This window comes from Aethalodelphis obliquidens, unplaced genomic scaffold (assembly GCF_003676395.1).
Source record: "Aethalodelphis obliquidens isolate GAN/ISIS:26980383/991018 unplaced genomic scaffold, ASM367639v1 scaffold28, whole genome shotgun sequence".
Taxonomy (NCBI): Eukaryota; Metazoa; Chordata; class Mammalia; order Artiodactyla; family Delphinidae; genus Aethalodelphis; species Aethalodelphis obliquidens.
The window spans coordinates 23,245,838-23,265,827 of NW_020837972.1; the positions used below are offsets into that span (position 1 = coordinate 23,245,838).

Below are 19,990 nucleotides of genomic sequence, written 5' to 3' on the forward strand. Positions count from 1 at the left end.
TCTGTGGTTCTTGTATCATACGTGAAGTGTTATTAATTCAGTGTAGATTATGACAATTGAAAGATGCATATCATAATTCTCTAGAGCAACCACTAAAAATAAAAAGGTTAAAAATCCAATAGAGACTGTTAAAGAGAACCATAAAAATGCTTTATTAATGCAAAAGAAAGCAGAAAAGTGGGGAAGAGGAGGAAAAAGAACAAATGGACAGCTAGAAAACAAGAAGATTGTTAACACCATCCATACAAATAATTACATTAAATGTAAGCAGACTAAAAACTCTAGTTAAAAAGCAGAGATTTTAGACTGCATTAAAAAGCAAAACTTAATACTAAGCTGCTTATAAGAGATACTTTAAATATACAAATAGGTTAAGATCTAAAAGATACCGTACAGTGCTAATAAGAAGAAAGGTGGTGTGGCCGTATTAACAGGAGACCATGCAGACTTGAAAAAGTGGTGCTAGAGATAAAGAAGGCAGTTTCATAATGATGAAGGGGCCAGCTCTTCATGAGGACATAATGTTTTAAATGTGTGCATTGAATAAAAGAGCTTTAAAATACTTGAAACAAAACTGACAGAACTAAAGGGAAAGGCAGGCAGTAGAACACTACAGATGCAGCAAATATGAACAGCACTGTTGACCAGCTAAACACTACCACCAGCAGTGAAGCATGCACACTCTCGTGACATGCACGTGGGTCAGTCAGCAGGCTAAATCGTTCCCTGTAACACTGAATTAGTCCCAGCACATTCCAAAAGACTCAGATGATACAGAGTATGTCTTCTTACACATAAAAATCTGTAGAAAGGTATCTGGAAAGTCCCCAAATACTTGGAAGTTAACACATTTTAAATTACCCATAGGTCAAAGAAGAAATCACAAGAGAAAGTAGAAAATATGTTGAAATGAATGATAATGAAAATGTAACATACTCCTTCTGCAGCTGTACTCAGAAGGAAGTTAGTAGCTTTAAGTGTTTCTATTAGGAAAAAAAAAAGAAAGGTCTAAAACCCAATCTTCTGTCTTAAGCTAGAAAAAGAGGAACAAATTAATCTCAAAGTAAATAGAGGCAAGGAAATAATAAAAGTAAGATCAGAAATCAACAAAATAGAAAACAGACTCACAGAGGAAAACAGTAAAAGCAAATGATGGTTCTTTGAAAATAATTTTAAAAATGATAAATCTTTTTTTAGATTGATCAAGAATGAAAGACCCTATAGACATTAAAAGGATAATAAGAAAATAAATCTCATTCCGGTTAATTTAACAGCATAGGTGAAATGGACAAATTCCTTGAAAGAAACAAACTACCAGATGGACAGCAGAAGAAAGGAGAAGCTGAGTAGCCCCACATCCGCCAAATAAACTGAATTTATAATGTAAAACCTTTCCACAAAACTCCAGGCCCAGATGACTTTTATCAGTAGAGTCTAACAAACGTTCAAGAAAAAGGGGATAACCAACTTTATAGACACTTCAAAGGACGTAGAAGAGAGAACACCTCCCAGTTCACCGCATGAGACCATCCTAAAGCAGACGGACAGCGTGTGTGGTGTGGAGTGTGGTGTGTTTTGTTGGGGGGGGGGTGGATGTGTGTGTACACGCATGTGTTTATTCATAAACTGATACTCTCAGGAAAATAAGTGCAAAAATCCTTAACAAAGTGTTAGCTGATTTGAGTCTAGCAATTAATTAAAAGGATAAAATACATCAGGACCAAATGGGGTTTGTCTCAGAAATGCAAGGTTCTGTAACATTCAAAAACCAGTCATTGTAATTCACAGTATTGACAGAATAAGTGAAGAAAATCATATGACATCTCAATAGATGCAGAAAAAATATTTGACACAATTCATCACCTGTTCGTTAAAAAGAGAAAAGGGGAAAAAAAAAACTTGGCAAAGCAGGAATAGAAGGAAATTTTCTCCATCTGGTAAAGGGCATCTTTATTTTTTTTTCTGGCCACACCCTGTGGCTTGTGGGATCTTAGTTCCCCAACCAGGGATTGAACCTGGGCCCTCAGCAGTGGAAGTGTGGAGTCCTAATCACTGGACCACCAGAGAATTCCCAAAGGACATCTTTGCAAAGCCTACAGCTAGCATCACACCTGCTGGTGCCTTCCCCCTGAGATCAGAGACAAGGCCAAGGTGTCTGCTCTGTAATAGAATTCATAGCCTCAACAGTAAGGCAAGAAAAAAGAAATAGAAGCCCTAAAGATTTCAAAGGAGAGCGTAAAACTGTGTCTTCTTATTAAGGAACCTCTAAGTTTATTTCTGTATACTAGCCTAGAACAACCGAAAAATGAAGTTAAAAACAATACTAATTGGAACAGTATCAAAAAAACAAACTACTTACGGATAAATGTAAGGAAATGTGTATAAGATCTCTCTACACTGAAAATCACAAAACAGTTCAGAGAAGATGTTTAGGAGAAACCTAAATAAATGGAGAGAAAGTCCATATTCATGGACTGGAAGGCTCAGTGTCGTTCAGATGGCTCTTCTCCACAAAAGGATCTGTAGGCCCAATACGGTCCCAATCAGAACCGCCCTCGGCTTCTTGTGCCCTCGGCACGCTGACTGGCAGTCAGAACAACCTTGAAAGCTAAGTTGGAGACTCTCATACCAATTCAGGACTTAAGAGAGCCACAGGAGTCAGACAGCGTGCACTGCACACCTTAAAAAGGTGAAGAGCCGAAACAGTGCAGGGAGGAAAAGTCGTTTTTCAGCAAAACTTGATTGAACAACTGGACATCAGAATGGAAGAAAAGTGACCTGTACCCCGAATACCAAGCTTAACTCAAGATGGATCACAGACCTAAACATGAAAACTAGAACCATTCTGTTTTTGAAGAAAACAAGGAGAATACATTTATGAGGTGGCAGAGATTCCTGAGGATGTAGAAAATGCCACCATAAGAGAAAAAAATCATAAATTTGACTTCATTGAAATTAAAAACTTCATTCAAAAGGGACAGTTAAGAAAGTGCATCGGCAGGCCCCAGACGGGGAGAGAGATTTGCAATGTGCATCTCTGACAGAGGCCTATGTCAGTTCCAAAAAGGCAACCCAATTACAAAAGGGGCAGAGGGCTTGAAAGACATTTCATAACAATGTATTTCAGGTCCATTTCTCCATCGGCCTGGAAGGCTGTTGTCACTGAGCTGTGGAAGAGAGGAGCTTCGCGTCCCGTAAGGAGGCCTCAGCGGGGCAGCCTCCTGGCCAAGCGCCTGCACTTTCCTACTGCTGGAGCGTTCGTTGTGTCCCCGGGTGTCGCAGCTGTCTGTAAGCTTGCTGTGGTTGAACCAAGAAAGAAGGCACAAGCAGATGTCTACAGAAGTTACGGTTCCATAAGAGATTTTGAGGAGATGCGGAAGGCCGGTATCTCTTAGAGTGCAGAGTTATTTTGGAATGGAAAGGATTTCTTTGGGTTGAGTTCCACAGGAGTTTGTCACATGCTTGTGTTTCGAAACTATGAACTATGCATATCTGGGCTAAGGAATAGTTTTCTCTTGATAAATAAACCACAAATACCTTGGTGGAAAAACAGAATATATTTAAATAGCCAGTGAAGGTAGCATATGAAAATGTGCTCAGCTTCCTTAGTCACCTGTCAGGGAAAATGCAGGTTAAAACCACAGTGAGGGGCTTCCCTGGTGGCGCAGTGGTTGAGAGTCCGCCTGCCGATGCGGGGGACGCGGGTTCGTGCCCCGGTCCGGGAAGATCCCACATGCCGCGGAGCGGCTGGGCCCATGGGCCATGGCCGCTGAGCCAGCAGGTCCGGAGCCTGTGCTCCGCAACGGGAGAGGCCACGACAGTGAGAGGCCCACATAACGCAAGGAAAAGAAAAAAAAAAAAAAAAAAACCACAGTGAGGCGCTCTTTACACTGACAAGAATGGCTGGAAACAAGCAGACGGACATTACTAAGTGTTGAAACGCTTGGGAAACAGTTTGGCGGGTTCCTACAGTGTTAAACATACACTGCTCCATGGCCTGACCGTGCCAGTCCCAGGTGTTTACTCGCCATAAACATCTGACCACAGACGCAACTTGACTTGTAATTGCTAGAAACCGGAAACAGCCCAAATGTCTGTTAACAGAGGAGAGCCTCAACCAGTGATGGCAGATTCATACAGTGTAACGCTACCCGGCCGCGAAAAGACCAGTGATGGCAGATTCATACGGTGTAACACTACCCGGCCGCGAAAAGAACCCCCTCGTGAGGAATCTCAGAGTCAGACTGCTTGAGCGGAAGAAGCCAGTCACAGAGGACTAGCACTGTGTGATCCGGTTTATCTGAGTTTCCATTTATGTGGTAGAAATCAGAGCAGTGGGTATCTGGGATGGTGGGGCAGGGGATGCAGATGTCTGAGAGCATCAGTGGAAGAACCTTCTGGATGGTAGAGTGTTCCTAGTCGTGACGGGTCTGGGTTTCACCATGTCTGCCAAAACTCAGCAAATAGCACTTCAGACCTTTGCATTTCTCTGGATATAAAGCACACCTCAATTTAAAAAGCAAAAAGATGAGTTAATTCCTTAAGCGAACGCTTAGAAAGTTTTGTCATGAGATCAAGTTGTAGTGAAATTGAACGTGATCTACAGTTCAGGATTGCTCACCTACCTTTAATTAATTCACGTAGGCAGCCGTAGGAACTTAGCCGGATTTGGGGCTGAAATCATTCGGGACGTATGCCACGTGCTCCTAAATATTTATTGTTTTATTTGCTGCTGCTTTTGAAATCCTAGCCATGTGACAAAAAGTCACAAAACGTCTGCAGTGTAGGAAGTAGGCCTGTGGTGTGCACTTCCCGCTTCTGTGTACCCTGCACCGGGAACAGCCTCTTCTTTGTGGACCACTTCTCTTGCTCCTGTCCTGCACGTAGGCCAGCGCACCAGGGACACTTCCCACAGCTGAACTGAAGTTGCCCAGCTGCCACCACCCAGGGCCAGGTCCTTGTTGTTGAGACAGAGCCAGAAAGCCACGCCCTGCCCGGCGGGACGGTCAGCTTGCTTCGCTGGCCAGCAGCCTCCTGCACCAGGGGTCCGCGGGAGCCGCCCCAGGGAGGTGCCCCGACGAGTGGGGTGGGTGGGCGTGTAGACAGGCCCCGGGGTGTCTCCAGGTTGGGAAGGGCCTGTGAGCCACCTGAGTCCCGAGGAACCAGGAGGAGTGTGAGCTGTGCAGGCGGTGACCCAGGACGTCCGTGTTTAGAGCAGTGACGGCACGCAGGGAAGTGACAGCACCAGAAGCCCGTCGCCCACCCTCCGGCCGCGCTCTGAGGACGAGGGCGTGGGCATCGGGCAATGTCTCCCGAGGTCCAGTTCCCGTCCTGTCTCCCAGCTGCCCACGGCCAGGGATCCACCCTCTAGTGCTTTGCAGCAAGTCGCAGCCCGGGAGGAAGCGGGGAGCGACAAACTGAGACGGGGGCTGATGAAACCAGCGGTGACCTGTGCCTGCAGAGACTTTCCAGGAGATGGTCCCAGCAGGAGGGCGGCCTGCAGCCCAGGCGCCGGCGGGTTCTGAAGGGCGGGCAACCGTGGTCTCAGGAGAAGCGGGCAGGGGCCTGCACCGCAGCGCTTCCACCACCTACACATACCCTCTTTCTTGCTGTGTTTCAGGGCCGTGGGGAGGGGGGGTCACAGGGCAGGGCGTGGAGTGGAGTGAGAGCTGCCTCTGGGCGGGAGGCGCTGGGCCCAGGCAGAGTGCGGGCTGCGGGGCTGGAGTGGGGAGGGGCTGGGGGTCGTTTCTGACGTGGAGTCACGGGCCTTGGCGGAGGACGCGAGGACGCGGGCAGCGAGGCGCGGCCGCGAGGGCGGTGGGAGAGCGGGTGGCCCCGGGGGCCGTCAGCCTCAGGCCACAAGGACACGCCTAGCGTCTGTGCTCGCAGTGCTGGGTTTTGATGATTTTCCACTTGTGGTTGGAAATTCCCATGAAGTCAGCGTAAATGAACAAGCAGTACAAACAGCGCTTGGTTACTTATCTTGGGTTATTTTAAATGCAAATAAAGTGCTGATGGTGTTTTAAACCCACTGGCATCTGACTGCAGGACTTCTGGCGAGAAGGTGGTCCACGTTTTACTTCTGCATGACTTTTATTTTGTTATATCCATCCGTTTCAAGTTAATTAAATGTGTTTGGTTTTGAAAAGGAGTCAATGTGTATAGAAGGGTGGGTGAAATTGCTGAATTGTCCCGTGGAGAGCACCCAGAGCTCCTTCAGAGCCCGCGCTGTGCCTTTGTCTAAAACCGCTTTCCTTCCAGAAGCCCCCACGAGAAGAAGAAGAAGCGGCGCTCGCGGTCGCGGACCAAGTCCAAGGCCGGCTCGCAGCCAGCCTCCCCGAGCAAGCAGGCCGCGCGCCGGCACTCGGCCAGCATCTCTCCTGTGGAGAGTCGGGGCTCCAGCCAGGAGCGCTCCAGGTAACCCCGCCCTGACCTCTGGGCCACGGGGGCGGGGGGGGTGGGCACCGAGAAGGGGCGGGCTGGCAGACCCCCGGCCCCAGGCCCTGCGCCCCACCCCCTCCGGGTGTCCCTCGGGCTCCAGATGAGTAGAGGGCGCACACGGAGGGGTGGGTCCAGAGGCCGCCCCGGGCCACCCGCCCCGCGCTTGGGCAGGGGGAACCCTACGAGTGGGTGTGGGGCTGCCGCGTAGTGTGCCAGCGGCCGGTCCCCAAACCAGTGTCTCTCCAGGCTCCCTGCCGGTAGTGCCTTGTGCTCACGTGGGCCGTATGGCGTGGGAGCTGGGGAGCCCAGCGTGACCAAAGGAGGGGGTCGGGCACTGGACTCCGCAGTGACAGGGGCCCAGGACCCCCACCCACCCATCGCTCCCTCTCAGCCCAAGCGGGCAGGGGTGAACCCATCACTTCCTGACCACGCAGGCTGTGGGGATGTCGGCGTCCACGCTGATCGTCCCACAGTCTCCCCGTGCCAGCGCAGGTGACCCCCGTTGCCTGGCTGCCCGTGGTTGTTGGGGGATATTTGCCAGACCTAGTCCTGTTTTGAAAAGCCGCCCGCCCACACCCACCCACCCAGAGCCTGGGCGGGGGTCGGGGGCAGGGGATCAGGTCCTCCATCGCGCCTGTAGACCCCCTGCTTCCGCAAGTGTGCGTTACGGTGCTCCGATGCTGGTGGGTGAGTCGCAGAGGCCACAGCTCACTTGAGGTGGGTCAGAATCTAAGGTGCAGCTTCTTCAAAGGTAAAACGTGACTCAGTACAGGCCCCGACCACCACTTGTGTGTCGTGTCCACGGCCCCGAAAGTCCTCACGATGCACCAGAGGCGCCCACTCGGGTTGTGGTCAGGCTCTGGGAGTGTGGCGCCCGCTTTCTGTGCTTTTGTCCTTTTCTTCATCTTTTTTTTTTTTTTTTTTTTTTTATTTGCGGAACACGGGCCTCTCACTGCTGTGGCCTCTCCCGTTGCGGAGCACAGGCTCCGGACACGCAGGCTCAGCGGCCATGGCTCACGGGCCCAGCCGCTCCGCGGCACGTGGGATCTTCCCAGACCGGGGCACGAACCCGCGTCCCCTGCATCGGCAGGCGGACTCTCAACCACTGCGCCACCGGGGAAGCCCTATATCTTTGAGTAATGTTGCATTTTATGAAATATTTCAAACGTGTTACATAAAACATAAAAGTGAAATACATTTATAATGTTGATTTCTGTTTTAAGGGCACTGGGAACAATAAAACAAAATGCCTTCTTAAAGTATTTTTTAAGCCTCTGACCTCTCTGCTTACTTGCGTTAGGGGAGTTTCTCAGGAAAAAGACGGTCAGATCTCCTCAGCAATTGTTTCTTCCGTGCAGAGCAAAATCACTCAGGTAAGGCGGGAGGGTCTCTTTCTTCCCATCTTCTTCTAAGGGGGCTGGTTTCCACTCCCTGTCCCCTTATCTTGTGGGTCCTGACGGGGGTCCCAGCTGGTCCTCTGGAGGCGGTGGTGTCAGCGTTGCCCAGGGCAGCTGGTCCCTGGGCCCCCCTTTCCGGTCAGCCCCGTCTCCTCCTTCCCGGCCAGGCCTGAGCGTCTCCTCCTGGGCCCTGAGCCTGCCTGGGTGTGTCCCCAGCCACCCAGCACGTTGCCCCCAGTTTCCTCGGTCTTCACCCGTTAACACATTCACGAGCTACTTCCCTGTGTGGAGCGTCCCCTTCCTGAGACTTAGCGGGAGCCCTCAGGGATGCCCTCTTCTCCTCACACAGGACCTCATGGCCAAAGTAAGAGCGATGCTCGCAGCTTCCAAAAACATGCAGACCAGTGCCTCCTGAGATTCGGCCGTGGGCGACTGGGCCTGGGGCCCCAGGAGCTGGCAGAGCAGAGAGCCCCGTCCTGCACAGACATCCCGCTGGGGCTCCTGGACGGTTGGCGGGTTTTGTAAATTAATTTTTGATGACATTTTAGGTTTAAGATTTTTGACCAGCAGTCTCTTACCTGTATATTTGTAAATAATATCCTGTTTCTGTGAAAATGTATTATCAAATAAAATGGGAAGAAAACACCTTTTCTAGCTAGTCACCGTGGGCAGTTTCTTCCTTGTTTGGCTTGTGAGTTCATTACTGTTTGTCGTCTGTCACTGGCCTCTAACACTTGCTGCGTGGGTGTCGCGCGGCATGGGGACGGCTGTAGGGGTCGCCTGTCCCGCTCCCCCAGCCCTGCACCGGGGCGCGAGGCCACAGCCATTTCAGCCCCCGCAAAGCAGGAGAGGCAGGTGGCAGGTTAAGAATCTGCCTTCCAAGGCAGGGGACGAGGGTTCGATCCCTGGTTGGGGAACTAAGATCCCACGTGCCGCGGGGCAGCTAAACCCGTGCGGGACAACTGAGCCCATGCGCCGCAATGAAGACAGGACGCAGCCAAAAATAAAATATTTTTTTAAAAACCACATTCCCACCAGCTTTCAGTGAGGTTTTGCCTGGATGTCCCCACTCGCCCGGGTGAGACCTGCGTCCAGATCAGCTTGCTGTCCGTGACCCAGATTCCCAGAGAGATGAGAAGACGGGCAGCGGGAGCGAGCCACCCAGAGCGCGCAGGGGGCCGGGCTGCTGCCAGGAGGGGCTGGAAGCTCAATCCGACGGCCGCACCGACAGGCGGCTTTCAGCAGTTTGGGGTTCCATTTGTGTTGAATAAGTGATTCCTCCACCTGGTTAAATATGACTTCCTCGTGTGTCCTTTCAAGTTGCTTTTTACAACTACAAGGAAGTGGGAAATTACGGTCTCCTCCGCCCGGCCCACATCTGCATCCGCGTCTCCTACACGCAGAAAAGCAAACCGCGTGCCTGCTTCCCCTGCACTTGCAGTTACTCTACGTCTTGGAGCTACTTCTGTACCTGTACAGAAAGCTCCTTTATCTTCTCTGTAATAAGCTTTAGAACACGTTTAGATTTATTGAAAAAGTATGAAGAGAAAGTTCTCACAGGCCGGCCAGCAGCCCTCACCCTGCACTGTCCGCTGCACCGTGAGGAGGGACATCTGTCGCTCTCCGGGGCCAATGTTGATATATTTCCGTCACCTGCTGCCCACACGCTTCAGATCGTCCTGCCTTTGACCGGTGCCCCTCCCTCAGCCGCCTTCAGCTCCTCGGGGGACCCTCACAGCCCGTCCCTGACGACGGTCGGGGGTCGGGGGGGCAGCGGCAGAGAGCGTCTCCACTGACCTGGCCGAGGGTGGAGTCGGGCAGGGCAGTAGGAGCGGCCCTTCCACCTCCCAGCAAGGGAGCAGGCGAGCGGCTGCCCTGCTCCGTCTTCCTCCAGCTCTGTCCGGGCTCGGCGCCGGCAGGGGCTTCGGCGGGCACGGCGTGGCCATAGGTCCCCGGGCGAGAGAGGGACGCAGGCCCAGCCCCAGGGAAATCGGGCTCTGCTGCCCACAGAAGGTGCAAAGGACGCCAGGCCCTCCGAGAGCCAGCCGTCCACCCCGCTCCGTGCCCGCGGGTCGGGGGCTGCCCACCTGGCGTCTGGGGCCGGTGCCGAGTCCCCCTGACAGGCCAGGCCACAGCCGTCCACGCAGCCAGCGCACGGGGCCTCCCATCTCTCAACTCGGCACGCAAAACCCACTCCAGGGGCCAGCGCCCTCCAGCCCGGCGTGGGCCCGGGCTCAGCACGCGAGCCAGGCGATGACAAAGCCCTGGAGGCGGGAGGCCCGACAACACGGTCTGGTCCACGGCAGCGGTCGGTGGGCCTGGGGGAGAGGGGACGCCGAGCAGAGGGCGCGAATGGGGGCAGGGCCAGGCGTTCCGGGCTCAGGGGCCGATGAGGGAGACAGACAGAGACACAGAGAAAGAGAAAGAGGAGCCCCAAGTGACTCCCAGGGTCCCAGGTCGGCAAGGGGAGGGGCCGGGTGATCCCTGTGGTGACGGACTAGACGCGGGGACCGCAGCGGGAGCGCACGTTTAGCTGAACGTAGCTCCGGAAGGTTGCATGTAGACGCAACCTGCATATGCGCGCGCACACGGGTTACTACACGCGCGGTTACTACACGCACGTGCTTCTTTCAGCACCGGCGCTGGGGACACACGGGTTTGCCTGGCGTGGCTCATCCACGGGACTGTCCAGGGAGGAGGCTGTTGGCCAAAGGCTCCAACAGGCCGGAGCTCGGGTGGCAGGGGCCTCGTGCCCGCAGCACGTGGCTGGTAACCGGAGCCTCCAGAGTCAGCAGGACGGGCATCAGAGCAGGGAGAGAACAGCGCGGGACCAGCCTCTGGGGAGCCCTGCACCGAAGGGCTGGGCGGGGGAGCTGAGGGCCCAGGAGACCCGGGGACACCAGGCCTCTGGAGCCCCGGCAGGGGCTGGTCCCCTCAGTCCCTCGCCGCCTTGGCAGTGGGCTGGGGCAGCCTCCCCTCAAAGGTGGAGGATCCCTCCTGAGGCCCTCGTGCTGCTGCTGAGAGCCACTGAGGGCAGGACAGCAAAGCCCCCCGGCCTTGAGGGGGGCCCGGAATGAACAGACGAGAAGGTACCAGACGGCGGGTGGTGGAGACTGCACAGCGGGGAGTGGGGCGAGGGCAGAGGCTGCTTTGCAGAGGCTTCAGTAAGGAGGCATCTCTCAGGAAGAGGCACAGGCGAGACCTGCAGGAAGTAGAGGGTTGGGGGAGCTCTGGGGCTGGGGGGCCACGAAGAGCGTGAGCAAAAGCCCTGAGGCAGGAGCAGGCCTGGGGTGAGGGGGGGGGGGGGGGGCTGGGCCCACAGGCTGGGATACGAGCTGGGACTTGCCCCCCGAGCACAGCAGAAGCCCCTGACGCTGAGGCAGGTGGCACCGTCCCTCCACATGCATGTGGGGAAGGTCGCCCTGGGCCTAGTTTAGGGAACAGCAGGAAGGCAGGGTGGGCACAGAGGACAGCTGGGAGGTGTGTCAGGGTCCTGGGCAGCCGCCCAAACCACCACTAAGCAGGGTTTGAAAACTCAGGAGTTTGTCCGCTCAGTTCTGGGGGCCAGAAGCCCGAGGCCCGGCTGCCGCAGGGCTGGGGCTCTGAGGGCAGATGTGCTGCTGCCCGTCCGCTCCTGGCGCTGCCGGCGTCCTGGGCGCTGCTGTGTCCTCGGCTCGTGGCCACACGGCTTCCGGCTCTGCCACCACCTGCCCGTGTGTTTCCCCGCTTCTCACCTCCTCTCCAAGGACCCTGTCACTGGGTTCGGGCCCCACCCGGACAATCCAGGATGGGCTCATCTCCGGCCTCAGCTTTGATTCCATCTGCAGCAACCTCTTTCCAAATAAGCTCATGTTCTCAGGTTCTGGGTGGACGTGAATTTGCGGGGACACCACTTGCCCTGATACAGGGCCTTGGAAGGAAACCCCAGCTGCTGTGCAGGAGCAGGCCTGAGCTCCGAGGAGCACATGGCTATAGGCTGAGGGCAGTGGGAGCGTCAGACCCTCTTCGTGCATTCGCAGCCGGCTAGGCTCCTCCCCGCACTATTTAAGAAGCAGCATCCCTCCCCCTCCCTCCCTCTCCCCCTCCCTCCCCTCCCTCCCTCTCCCCCCCCCCCCCCCCCCCCCCCCTCCCCGCCCCCTCCCTCCGCCTACCCCTCCCCCACACACGGACAGAGCACAGACCTGACAGCGCCTCCAACACCTCACCAGCCTGCTTAACTTTCCTCGCTCTTTAATGTGTGTTTAATAGGGATGCACGGTGAAGGGCTGTGTCTTGCTGAGTCTAGAAACCTCTTCCTATAAGTCGGGAACCAACTGCACGTGACAAAGCAGCCCGTCACCGTGTGCGTGGCGGCCCTTCCCCTTCTTCGCGCTCTCTGAGATCGTGGTACCGCTGATTCAGTGATGCACAGTAACTTGGCTTCTTCTCAGTTTCACAACCTGCTGACCCCTGCGAGCAGCTGTCCCCCGTGCAGCCGGGGCCGGAAGAGCAGCGGCCACACAGCACAGACGGGGCAGGCGGGTCCGACCTGCCGACCCTTCACCAGCGCGCCTGGAGCAGAGCCCCCAACCCGTCATCCCCGCGTTTCCTTCTCTCCTTTTAAGCAGAGACTCACACACCATGCCATTCACCCCTTTAAAGTGGCTTTTGGTACACTCATAGCACCGTACAAACATCAACCACTATCCAATTCCAGAACATTCCCACCTCCTCAAAATAAACCAACCACCTACTCACTACCAGTCGCCCCCTTCCCCTCCCCCAGCCCCTGGCAGCCACCGCTTTGCTTCCCACCTCTCTGGATTTGCTGGTTCTGGACATTTCCTATAAATGGAATCGTACAGCTCGTGGCCTTGTCTTCCTGTTTCTTTCCACTTACAGTGTGTTTTCCAGGCTCTTCCACGCTGCAACATGCCTCACAACTGCATAGCTTTTCAGGGCCGAATAATACTCCATTGTGTGGGTACACCACATTTGTGTGTCCCTTCTTCACGGGTCAACAACTGCATAGCTTTTCAGGGCCGAACAATACTCCATTGTGTGGACACCACATCTGTGTGTCCCTTCTTCACGGGTCAGTGGCTCTTTGGGCAGCTTCCATTTGGGGCCATTATGAGTAATGCTGCAACGGACACTCATGCACAAGTTTGTCTGTGGACATAGGTTTTCAGCTTTGGTTCTTTTTAAATTGGGAATAGCTACATCGCCTCCAAGTAGGGCAGCCGGAATTCACTGAGTTGGGTCTGTACATCCTTAGATCAGCTCCCAGAGCACAGCGACCGGACGACAAGCCTGGAAAGGGTGCGGGAACATGCACTGCTGGCCTCTTTCCTGCCAACACCCCTTTCTGGCACCTGCACCCCAATTTTCCTCCGGAAAGCCGCTCCTCCCCGACTTGGCCCACGTGGTAAGGGTGGGGCTGACAGGCCCTCAGCCCAAGACCCAGGCCAGCCAATCAGAACTCACGTCTGCTTGGCCCAGTGATGGGCTCAGAGAAGAGCACAAGACCCAGGTGAGACAATCCAGGACCTTCCCTGAAACGTTAGGAAGGGCCTCCTCGGGACTTCCCTGGCGGTCCAGTGGTCAAGGCTCCGAGCTGCCAGCACAGGGTGTACAGGTTTGAGCCCTGTTTGGGGAGCTAAGATCCTGCGTGCCGCATGGCATGGCCCAGAAAAAGGGAGGCCTCCTCTTCTGGGCAGGGTGGGGGAGCACGCGAGGTCAGCCAAAGGGAGGAAGCAGAGTCTGGGCTCAGAGACCCTGGAACCAGCCATGCCTGAAACTAACCTCTAATTTTCCCTCTTAAGCTGGGTTTCTTGAAGGCGCCTGAAATTGTTCCTCCTGCACAGAGACCAATGGGGCCAAGGGGGCCAGAGGCTCGTCCTGGATGGAAGACAACAGGGTACGAGACAGCCTGAGCGCCGGAAAGCATGTCCCACAGACAATCCCAGCAGTTAGAGCATCTTCTCCTCAAATACCAAGAGGTGAATACAAGTATTCTGAACCAGAACTGATTTCTCTTGTAACGCCCTCTCTGGAGGCCGTGGCATGGGGACCCGCCTCCCTTTCAGGCAGGTGCCCCAGAGAGGGAGGGGTGGGGTGCTCCCCGGGGGCACGGGCTGGGCAGAGGGTCCGGCTCCAGGACCAAGAGTTGCACCTGGCAGCTGAGTGGGGCGGGGCCCAGGGGGGCCAGCGACACCCCACCCCGGCCCCCATGGCCACTCGGCCCGCACAACCCCCAGCGCACGTGGTCCCCGCCCTGACGACCTCTCACCTCTGGCTACGACCCCCTCTCCCTCCATCTGGGCGTCTGCTCTGGGCTGAACTGTGTTCCTCCAAAATCTGGGTGTTGCGGTCCTCAAGATGTGACTGTACTTGGAGATGGGGTCTTAAAGGTGATTAAGGTGAAATGAGTCCATAGGGTGAGCCCCGATCCAGCGTGACTGGTGTCCTTATAGGAGGAGGAGATCAGGGCACAGACACGCACAGGGACGGCCACGTGAGGACATGGGAGGACACGGCCATCTACACGCCCAGGAGAGAGGCCTCGGGGGGACCAGCCCTGCGACACCTCCATCTCGGACTTCCCGCCTCCAGGACACAGGACCATAAATGTCCGGGTGCTTGTTACGGCGGCCCTAGCAGACTCACACGGCATCTAGATACCAGCAAAAACATCCCAAATGTGGCAGGACTAAGCACCTCTCAGCCATCCTGACTACCTCCCATGGCTGCGGCTGTCCTGGCTCAGCCGGGCAGCGCTCCTCAAGGCCTCCCTGCAGCCGCCCCCAGACCATCCGAAGCTTCTTCACCCACAAGCTGGCCCCTGAGTTGGGAAGACACAAACCGCCAGCTAGAGCCCTGGGGCTTCTGTGCATCCTCTCTCTCTCCCCCTCTCTCCGCCCCCACTGAGATGGCAAGTGTCTTGCACTGAGTGCCGGGGGGTCCAGGGGAGCCCGTGGCCTTTGCTAAGGCAGGCTCAGAAGTGAGCCTGCAGGCCCATCTGTCGATGGAGGTGGACACAAAGGCCAGGGGTGTAGCCCCCGCTGGGGAGCGTAGCCAAGAGTTCAAGGACAAGCTTTTTGTTGTTGTTGTTTTTGGCCACGTTGGGTCTTTGTTGCTGCGCACAGGCTTTCTCTAGTTGTGGCAAGCAGGGGCTTCTCCTGTTGCGGAGCACAGGCTCTAGGCACGCAGGCTTCAGTAGTTGCAGCATGCGGGCTCAGTAGTTGCAGCACGCAGGCGCTAGAGCACGCGGGCTTCAGTAATTGCGGCACATGGGCTCAGTAGTTGCGGCGCACATGCTTAGTTGCTCCGCGGCATGTGGGATCTTCCCAGACCAGGGCTGGAACCCGTGTCCCCTGCATTGGCAGGCGGATTCTCAACCACTGTGACACCAGGGAAGTCCCAAGGACAAGTTTTAAAACCACCTCCCCCTGTTGGCACTCCAGCCCCATGGCTGAATCTCCAACACACAGAGACTGCCCCGGGGCCTTTGCACGGGCTGGCCCCCTGGCTGACTGCTCTTCCCTCAGGCCTTTGCGAAGCTGATATCTCATCCTCCTGACCCCGCCCGTAAGATGCACAGGAGTTTCCCATGGCTGCCCTTAACTGTGACCACAAACCTAGTGGTGCGAAGTGAGGCACCTTTGTTCTCCCCCAGTTCTGGAGTCCGGAGGTCTAGAGACAGTTTTGCTGGGCTGAAAGCAAGGTGTGAGCAGGGCTGGCTCCTTCTGGGGCTCCCGGGGAGGCTCTGCTCCTTGCCTCGTCCAGCTGCTAGAAGCACCTGCATCCCTCGATGCCTGGCTGCATCGCTCCGACCTCTGCTTTCATCACCACGTGGCCTCCTCCCCTGACTCTGAGCCTCCCCCTCCTCCCTCTTTCAAGGGCCCTTGTGAGGACACTGCGACCACCCCCATCTCAACATCTCTAACTTAATCACATCTGCAAGGCTCCCCTTACCACATAAGGGGACACATCGTGGATTCCAGGGATGGGGCCTGGAACCTCTGGGAGCCACTGTTCCACTTTGCACCCGATTCATCTATGCCCACCATGCCAGGTGTCAGCCCCACAAGGGCAGGGATTCAGGCATGTGGCCAGTGCCCCATCGCTCTGCTGGACTGAAGGCCTGGGGCCTGGTCTAAGGGCACCACGTCCCCTTGGGGCCCCATCTTGGAGCAGGGACCTCCTTGAGCAAGCTGACCTTTCCCATCCAACACACACATGCACCCTGCTCTTCCCACTGACCTTGAGTTACACAAGTAAACCAGGAATAGCTGCTCCTGGTAAGAATGTAAAACTGTGCTGAGACCCTGAAGGCCTTGGTCCCTTCACATCCTGGTATCTACCTGTTGGTCCTCCTCTGGTCCCCTGAGCAGACCAAGCTCAGAAGAGATGACACGTGTGTTTGTACATGGTACACATGGTAAATGTAACTATGTAGTTGTTTTGTGGGGTTTTTCTGCTCTCTGCTTTTTTTCTCGTAATTTTTTTTTCACTCAACAATAGGTCTGAGTAGCGTCATTGGCACACCTGGATCTAGTTCACCCTTTCTCACTCAATGCAGTGTTCCATCTTTGGGGTACGTCCCAGTGCGGTCATCCCAGGGCAGCCACCAGCTTACACAGCACCTGCGGGTCTTAGAAAAGTGCCCATTTCTGCAGTGGGACATGACCCCACCGCAGCAAACACAGGCCAGCAAACGGGCGCAGCGGGACTCTGCCCGTCACCCTCGTCCTTGACCACAGCCAGCACCAGAGCACACAGTTAGGCAGTTTCTGGGTTGTTTTTTTTTTTTGGTTAACTATTACATCTCGCATCAGCCGTCTTGTACAAAGATGGGCGTGTTTTTCTGGGGCGGACACCAAGAATGCTGGGCCGTAGGAACTGTACATTTCAAACTTTAATAGCTGCTCCCTGATGGCCTCCCAGCGAGGCTGTTCCAGTGGCACCCCCTCCAGCAGCACCAAAGTCCCCACTTCCCTCCGCGGTGAGTGATGATAGATGACTTTCTCAACGTCGCCCATCTGATGGGTGAAAAGTGGCCTCTCATCAGCGCTTGTATTTGGGCCACATTCAAATGCCAGCATTCAGGGGCAGGCTCGAGGAGAAAACAGCAGCCGTGGTGCCACACGGCCCCCGCCACGAAGTGACACGTCCCCCGACACCAAGCATCCTTGGTTCCCGCACCGTCCACCAGGCACCATCTGGACCTACCTAGCGAGAACCATGTCTGTCTGTCCGCAACTTCTGATGCTTGTGGCCCTGCCGCTGCCACTGCCATGGCTCTTCACCGCCTTCAGGGCCTCCTACAGCTCCTCAGCCAGCGTCCCCTCTCAGGTGCAGGAAGAACTGTTACACCATGGGGTCGACTGCTCCAGTATCTCTTCCGAGCCCCTTGCGCCAGCCCTGGCTGCCACCCACCCTCCTTCACTCTGACGTCAGCATCTCAAAGTTCCTTTAGAAAACGCCTTCCTTCCCATCGTCAGCGCAGCTGGTCCCGCTCGTCCCCCAGCCACATGCTTGGTTAGGGATGGGCACACGGCCCACAGCGTCCAATGAGAGATGGCCATGGGACTGCGGCCTGAGAGTCGGTCGGCCGGGTTTGCTAATCTGGAAGAATGTCGGGGGCGGCTGCCCACTCTGTCTTTGCTGCCATTTGGAGAGATCTCGCCTGAGGATGAAGCCAACACAGAGATGGAGAGAGAAACCGTATTCTGATCATGTCCTGGTGCAACTTGATCCAGCCTTGCCTGACGTCAGCCTGCTCTGAGATGGCCTAGTTTAATGAGCCCATAAATTTCCTTTCCCTGACCAGAGCCAGGCTGAGCTAGGCTTTTGCCAGTAGCACTTGAGCAAAGTTGGGGGATGTGCCTGTGAACGGCCATCGTATGCAGGGTCTTCACTGCAAGTGATCTCAGCGGGTCAATATAACGGTCTTCTGAGCAGGCTTGGAGAGTAACAGCAGGGAAGGATGCGCGAGACCCCAGCCACGGGAGGACAGTGGAGAGGAGGCTCTGCCCGAAAACCCAGCCCTCAAACCCACAGCGACCACAGACCCACGGCCCTCGCTGACTCCCAGCTGCGCCCAGACCCCACCAGAGTCAGGGCCGCCGCCCGCGCCCCTCCTAGTCTCTCACCGCACCCCCTCCCGCAGTCCCTCCCGAGCTCCCACCCCCAGCCCCGCTGCAGCCCGGCTCCTCTCACGCCCCCAGCCCCTCCCTGCTCCCACCCCTACCCCGACCCCTCCCACTCTCCCTCCTCAACCGCCATCCGACCCCACCTCCCTTCTACCACGGTGCAAAGGCTCCCCCAGGCGTCCGCCGGGCGCGCTGCGGCTGCCGCTGCGGGTCCCCAGCCCTGACCGTGAAACAGTGCTTGGCGCGCGGAGTCCACGTACGAGCGGTCGGGAGGGAGGCGGGGTCCGTTCCCCGGGGGCCGGCACAGAGCCCCGGACTGTGCCCCCGCCTGCATGCCTCCGCCGCCCCGGGGCCGTCTGGGGACACTCAGGAAGTGTCTTCCTTCGGGCCGCCGCAGCCAAGGTCCCCGTGTGGACTCGCCGGGCGGGGCGTGGGTGAGCTCTGAGCATCCTCCAGGGGGCGCGGGACTCTGGCGGGAGCGGGGCGCGGGCCCTTTAAGGCGGAGGGAGGGAGCGGCGGCGGCGTTCATTAACATATATTAGCATGCCCCGCCCCGCCGTTGGGAGGCGGCGCAGGGCTCGGTCGGGCAGGCACCCTGGCGCGGGCTCGGGGCGCGCGGGCGCGGGGCGCACGGGCGCGGGGACTGCCACCACCGCGCCGTCCGCCCTGTGAGCGCGATGCGGCGCCGCGCCACCCGGGGGCCCGGCCCGCCACCTCCCTGGGCCCGGGTCCCGCCGCTGCCGCTGCTTCTGCTCGCGCTGGCCGCCCGTGGGGGCTGCGCTGCACCCGCGCCCCGAGCCGAGGACCTCAGCCTGGGAGTGGTGAGTGCGCGGCCGGGATGCAGGGCTCCCGCGGGCCGGGGAGACCCCATCGGGGCGCCTCGGTGCCTGCGGGAACTCGGACGCCCTGCACCCATTTCCTGGGCAGGAAGGCTGAGGCTGGGTCACAGTCTGAGTGTCTTACGCGCGCGCACCCGGGTCTGGGAAAGAGGCGGCGGGTCCCTCCCGGGCTCCGTGCGCTCAGAGCCCGCCGCAGTCGCCGGAGCCCGCGGAGGTTGGGGGCTCACTGGCCCCAGCCCCGTTACCGGCTCCGTGTAGCCCCAAAGGGGCCCCTGAGGCGGGTGGGACAGCAGTCGCAGCCGCCCAGAGCAGGGCGGTCCCGAGTGCGTTCCCCGTGGGAGTGGCGGGGGGGAGGGGTGCGCGCCCACAACCGAGAAAAAGACAGGGCTGCTGAGTGTGGGCGCCCCGGAAAGTCGGTGGTTTCGAGTTTGCTCCGTTGAGGATGTTGAAGACGTTGGGGAGCAAGGGAGCCGGCCTCCCAGCCCCGCGCTGGGCATGGATCTTGGCCCAAGTCCCTGTCTCCTTCCACCCCCAGGGTGGCCAGCCCTGCCTTGCCACCCTTGTCCCTGTCCTGAGCCTGCTGGAGTCCCCCTCCCATTCCCAGGCTCGGATGTAGCCGTCCCGCCTTCTCCTGCGCCCCTCCCTCAGTATCAGCTGTCCCACTGGCTTGGAAACCATACTGGGGGACTGCGCAGTGTCTTCTTCCCACAGCCCCTCCCCCTTTCAGCCCGCCAGGCTTGGAGCCTCCCCTTCGGGACCTGGAAGATTTAGATCAGACTTTATGGGTCTCGCCACCCCCGGGCCCCGGGAGGCCAGGCGAGGGCGAGAGCAGGGCGGTGGATTAAGCAGATTCCTTCTGAGGCTTCCGCCCCTGCAGTTGCCCTCACTTGCACAGATGAAGGGACAGGGCCGGGGACCTTGCTGCCTGCCTCCGCCCCCGGCCCACGGCAGTCTCCTAAAGGGGTGCTGAAAAGGCTCCTCTCCCAGGCCAGTGGCATTCTCGAGCTCCGGGTGGCTTTCAGGCCAGTGCCGGCGTTTGGGCGGCATCCGCAGCCCCGTGGTTGGCAGGACTCGGCCACCCCCGCCCAGCTGCCGCAACCCCTGCAGCCGCCTGCGGGAGAACGACCACAGTCCCTGCTGTCTGCATCCAGACGCCAGAGGGTCCCCAGCGCCGCTT

The 19,990-nt window shown here is 57.0% G+C and overlaps 2 protein-coding genes and 1 long non-coding RNA gene across 6 annotated transcripts in view; 2 read left to right on the forward strand and 1 right to left on the reverse strand.

Annotated features, from left to right (window-relative positions):
• SFSWAP (splicing factor SWAP) overlaps positions 1–8,496 on the forward strand; it is an 82,853-nt gene extending 74,357 nt beyond the window's left edge. For all 4 annotated transcript variants that reach the window (XM_027125161.1, XM_027125158.1, XM_027125159.1 and 1 more), the window contains 3 exons: positions 6,262–6,417; positions 7,742–7,814; positions 8,188–8,496. In XM_027125161.1, the coding sequence (XP_026980962.1) occupies positions 6,262–6,417; positions 7,742–7,814; positions 8,188–8,253 (295 nt within the window). In that variant the 3' untranslated portion in view covers positions 8,254–8,496. The remainder of the gene's footprint in view (positions 1–6,261; positions 6,418–7,741; positions 7,815–8,187) is intronic.
• Positions 8,497–12,852: 4,356 nt separating this feature from the next.
• Positions 12,853–15,003, reverse strand: LOC113630058 (uncharacterized). Its single transcript, XR_003436809.1, has 3 exons — positions 14,110–15,003; positions 13,623–13,718; positions 12,853–13,130 (listed from the first exon to the last, which is right to left on the reverse strand). It is a non-coding gene; the product is annotated as an uncharacterized LOC113630058 (long non-coding RNA).
• Positions 15,004–18,551: 3,548 nt separating this feature from the next.
• Positions 18,552–19,990, forward strand: part of MMP17 (matrix metallopeptidase 17) — a 48,854-nt gene continuing 47,415 nt past the window's right edge. The window contains exon 1 of the mRNA XM_027125165.1: positions 18,552–18,795. Coding sequence (XP_026980966.1) covers positions 18,652–18,795 — 144 coding nt within the window. The 5' untranslated portion in view covers positions 18,552–18,651. The remainder of the gene's footprint in view (positions 18,796–19,990) is intronic.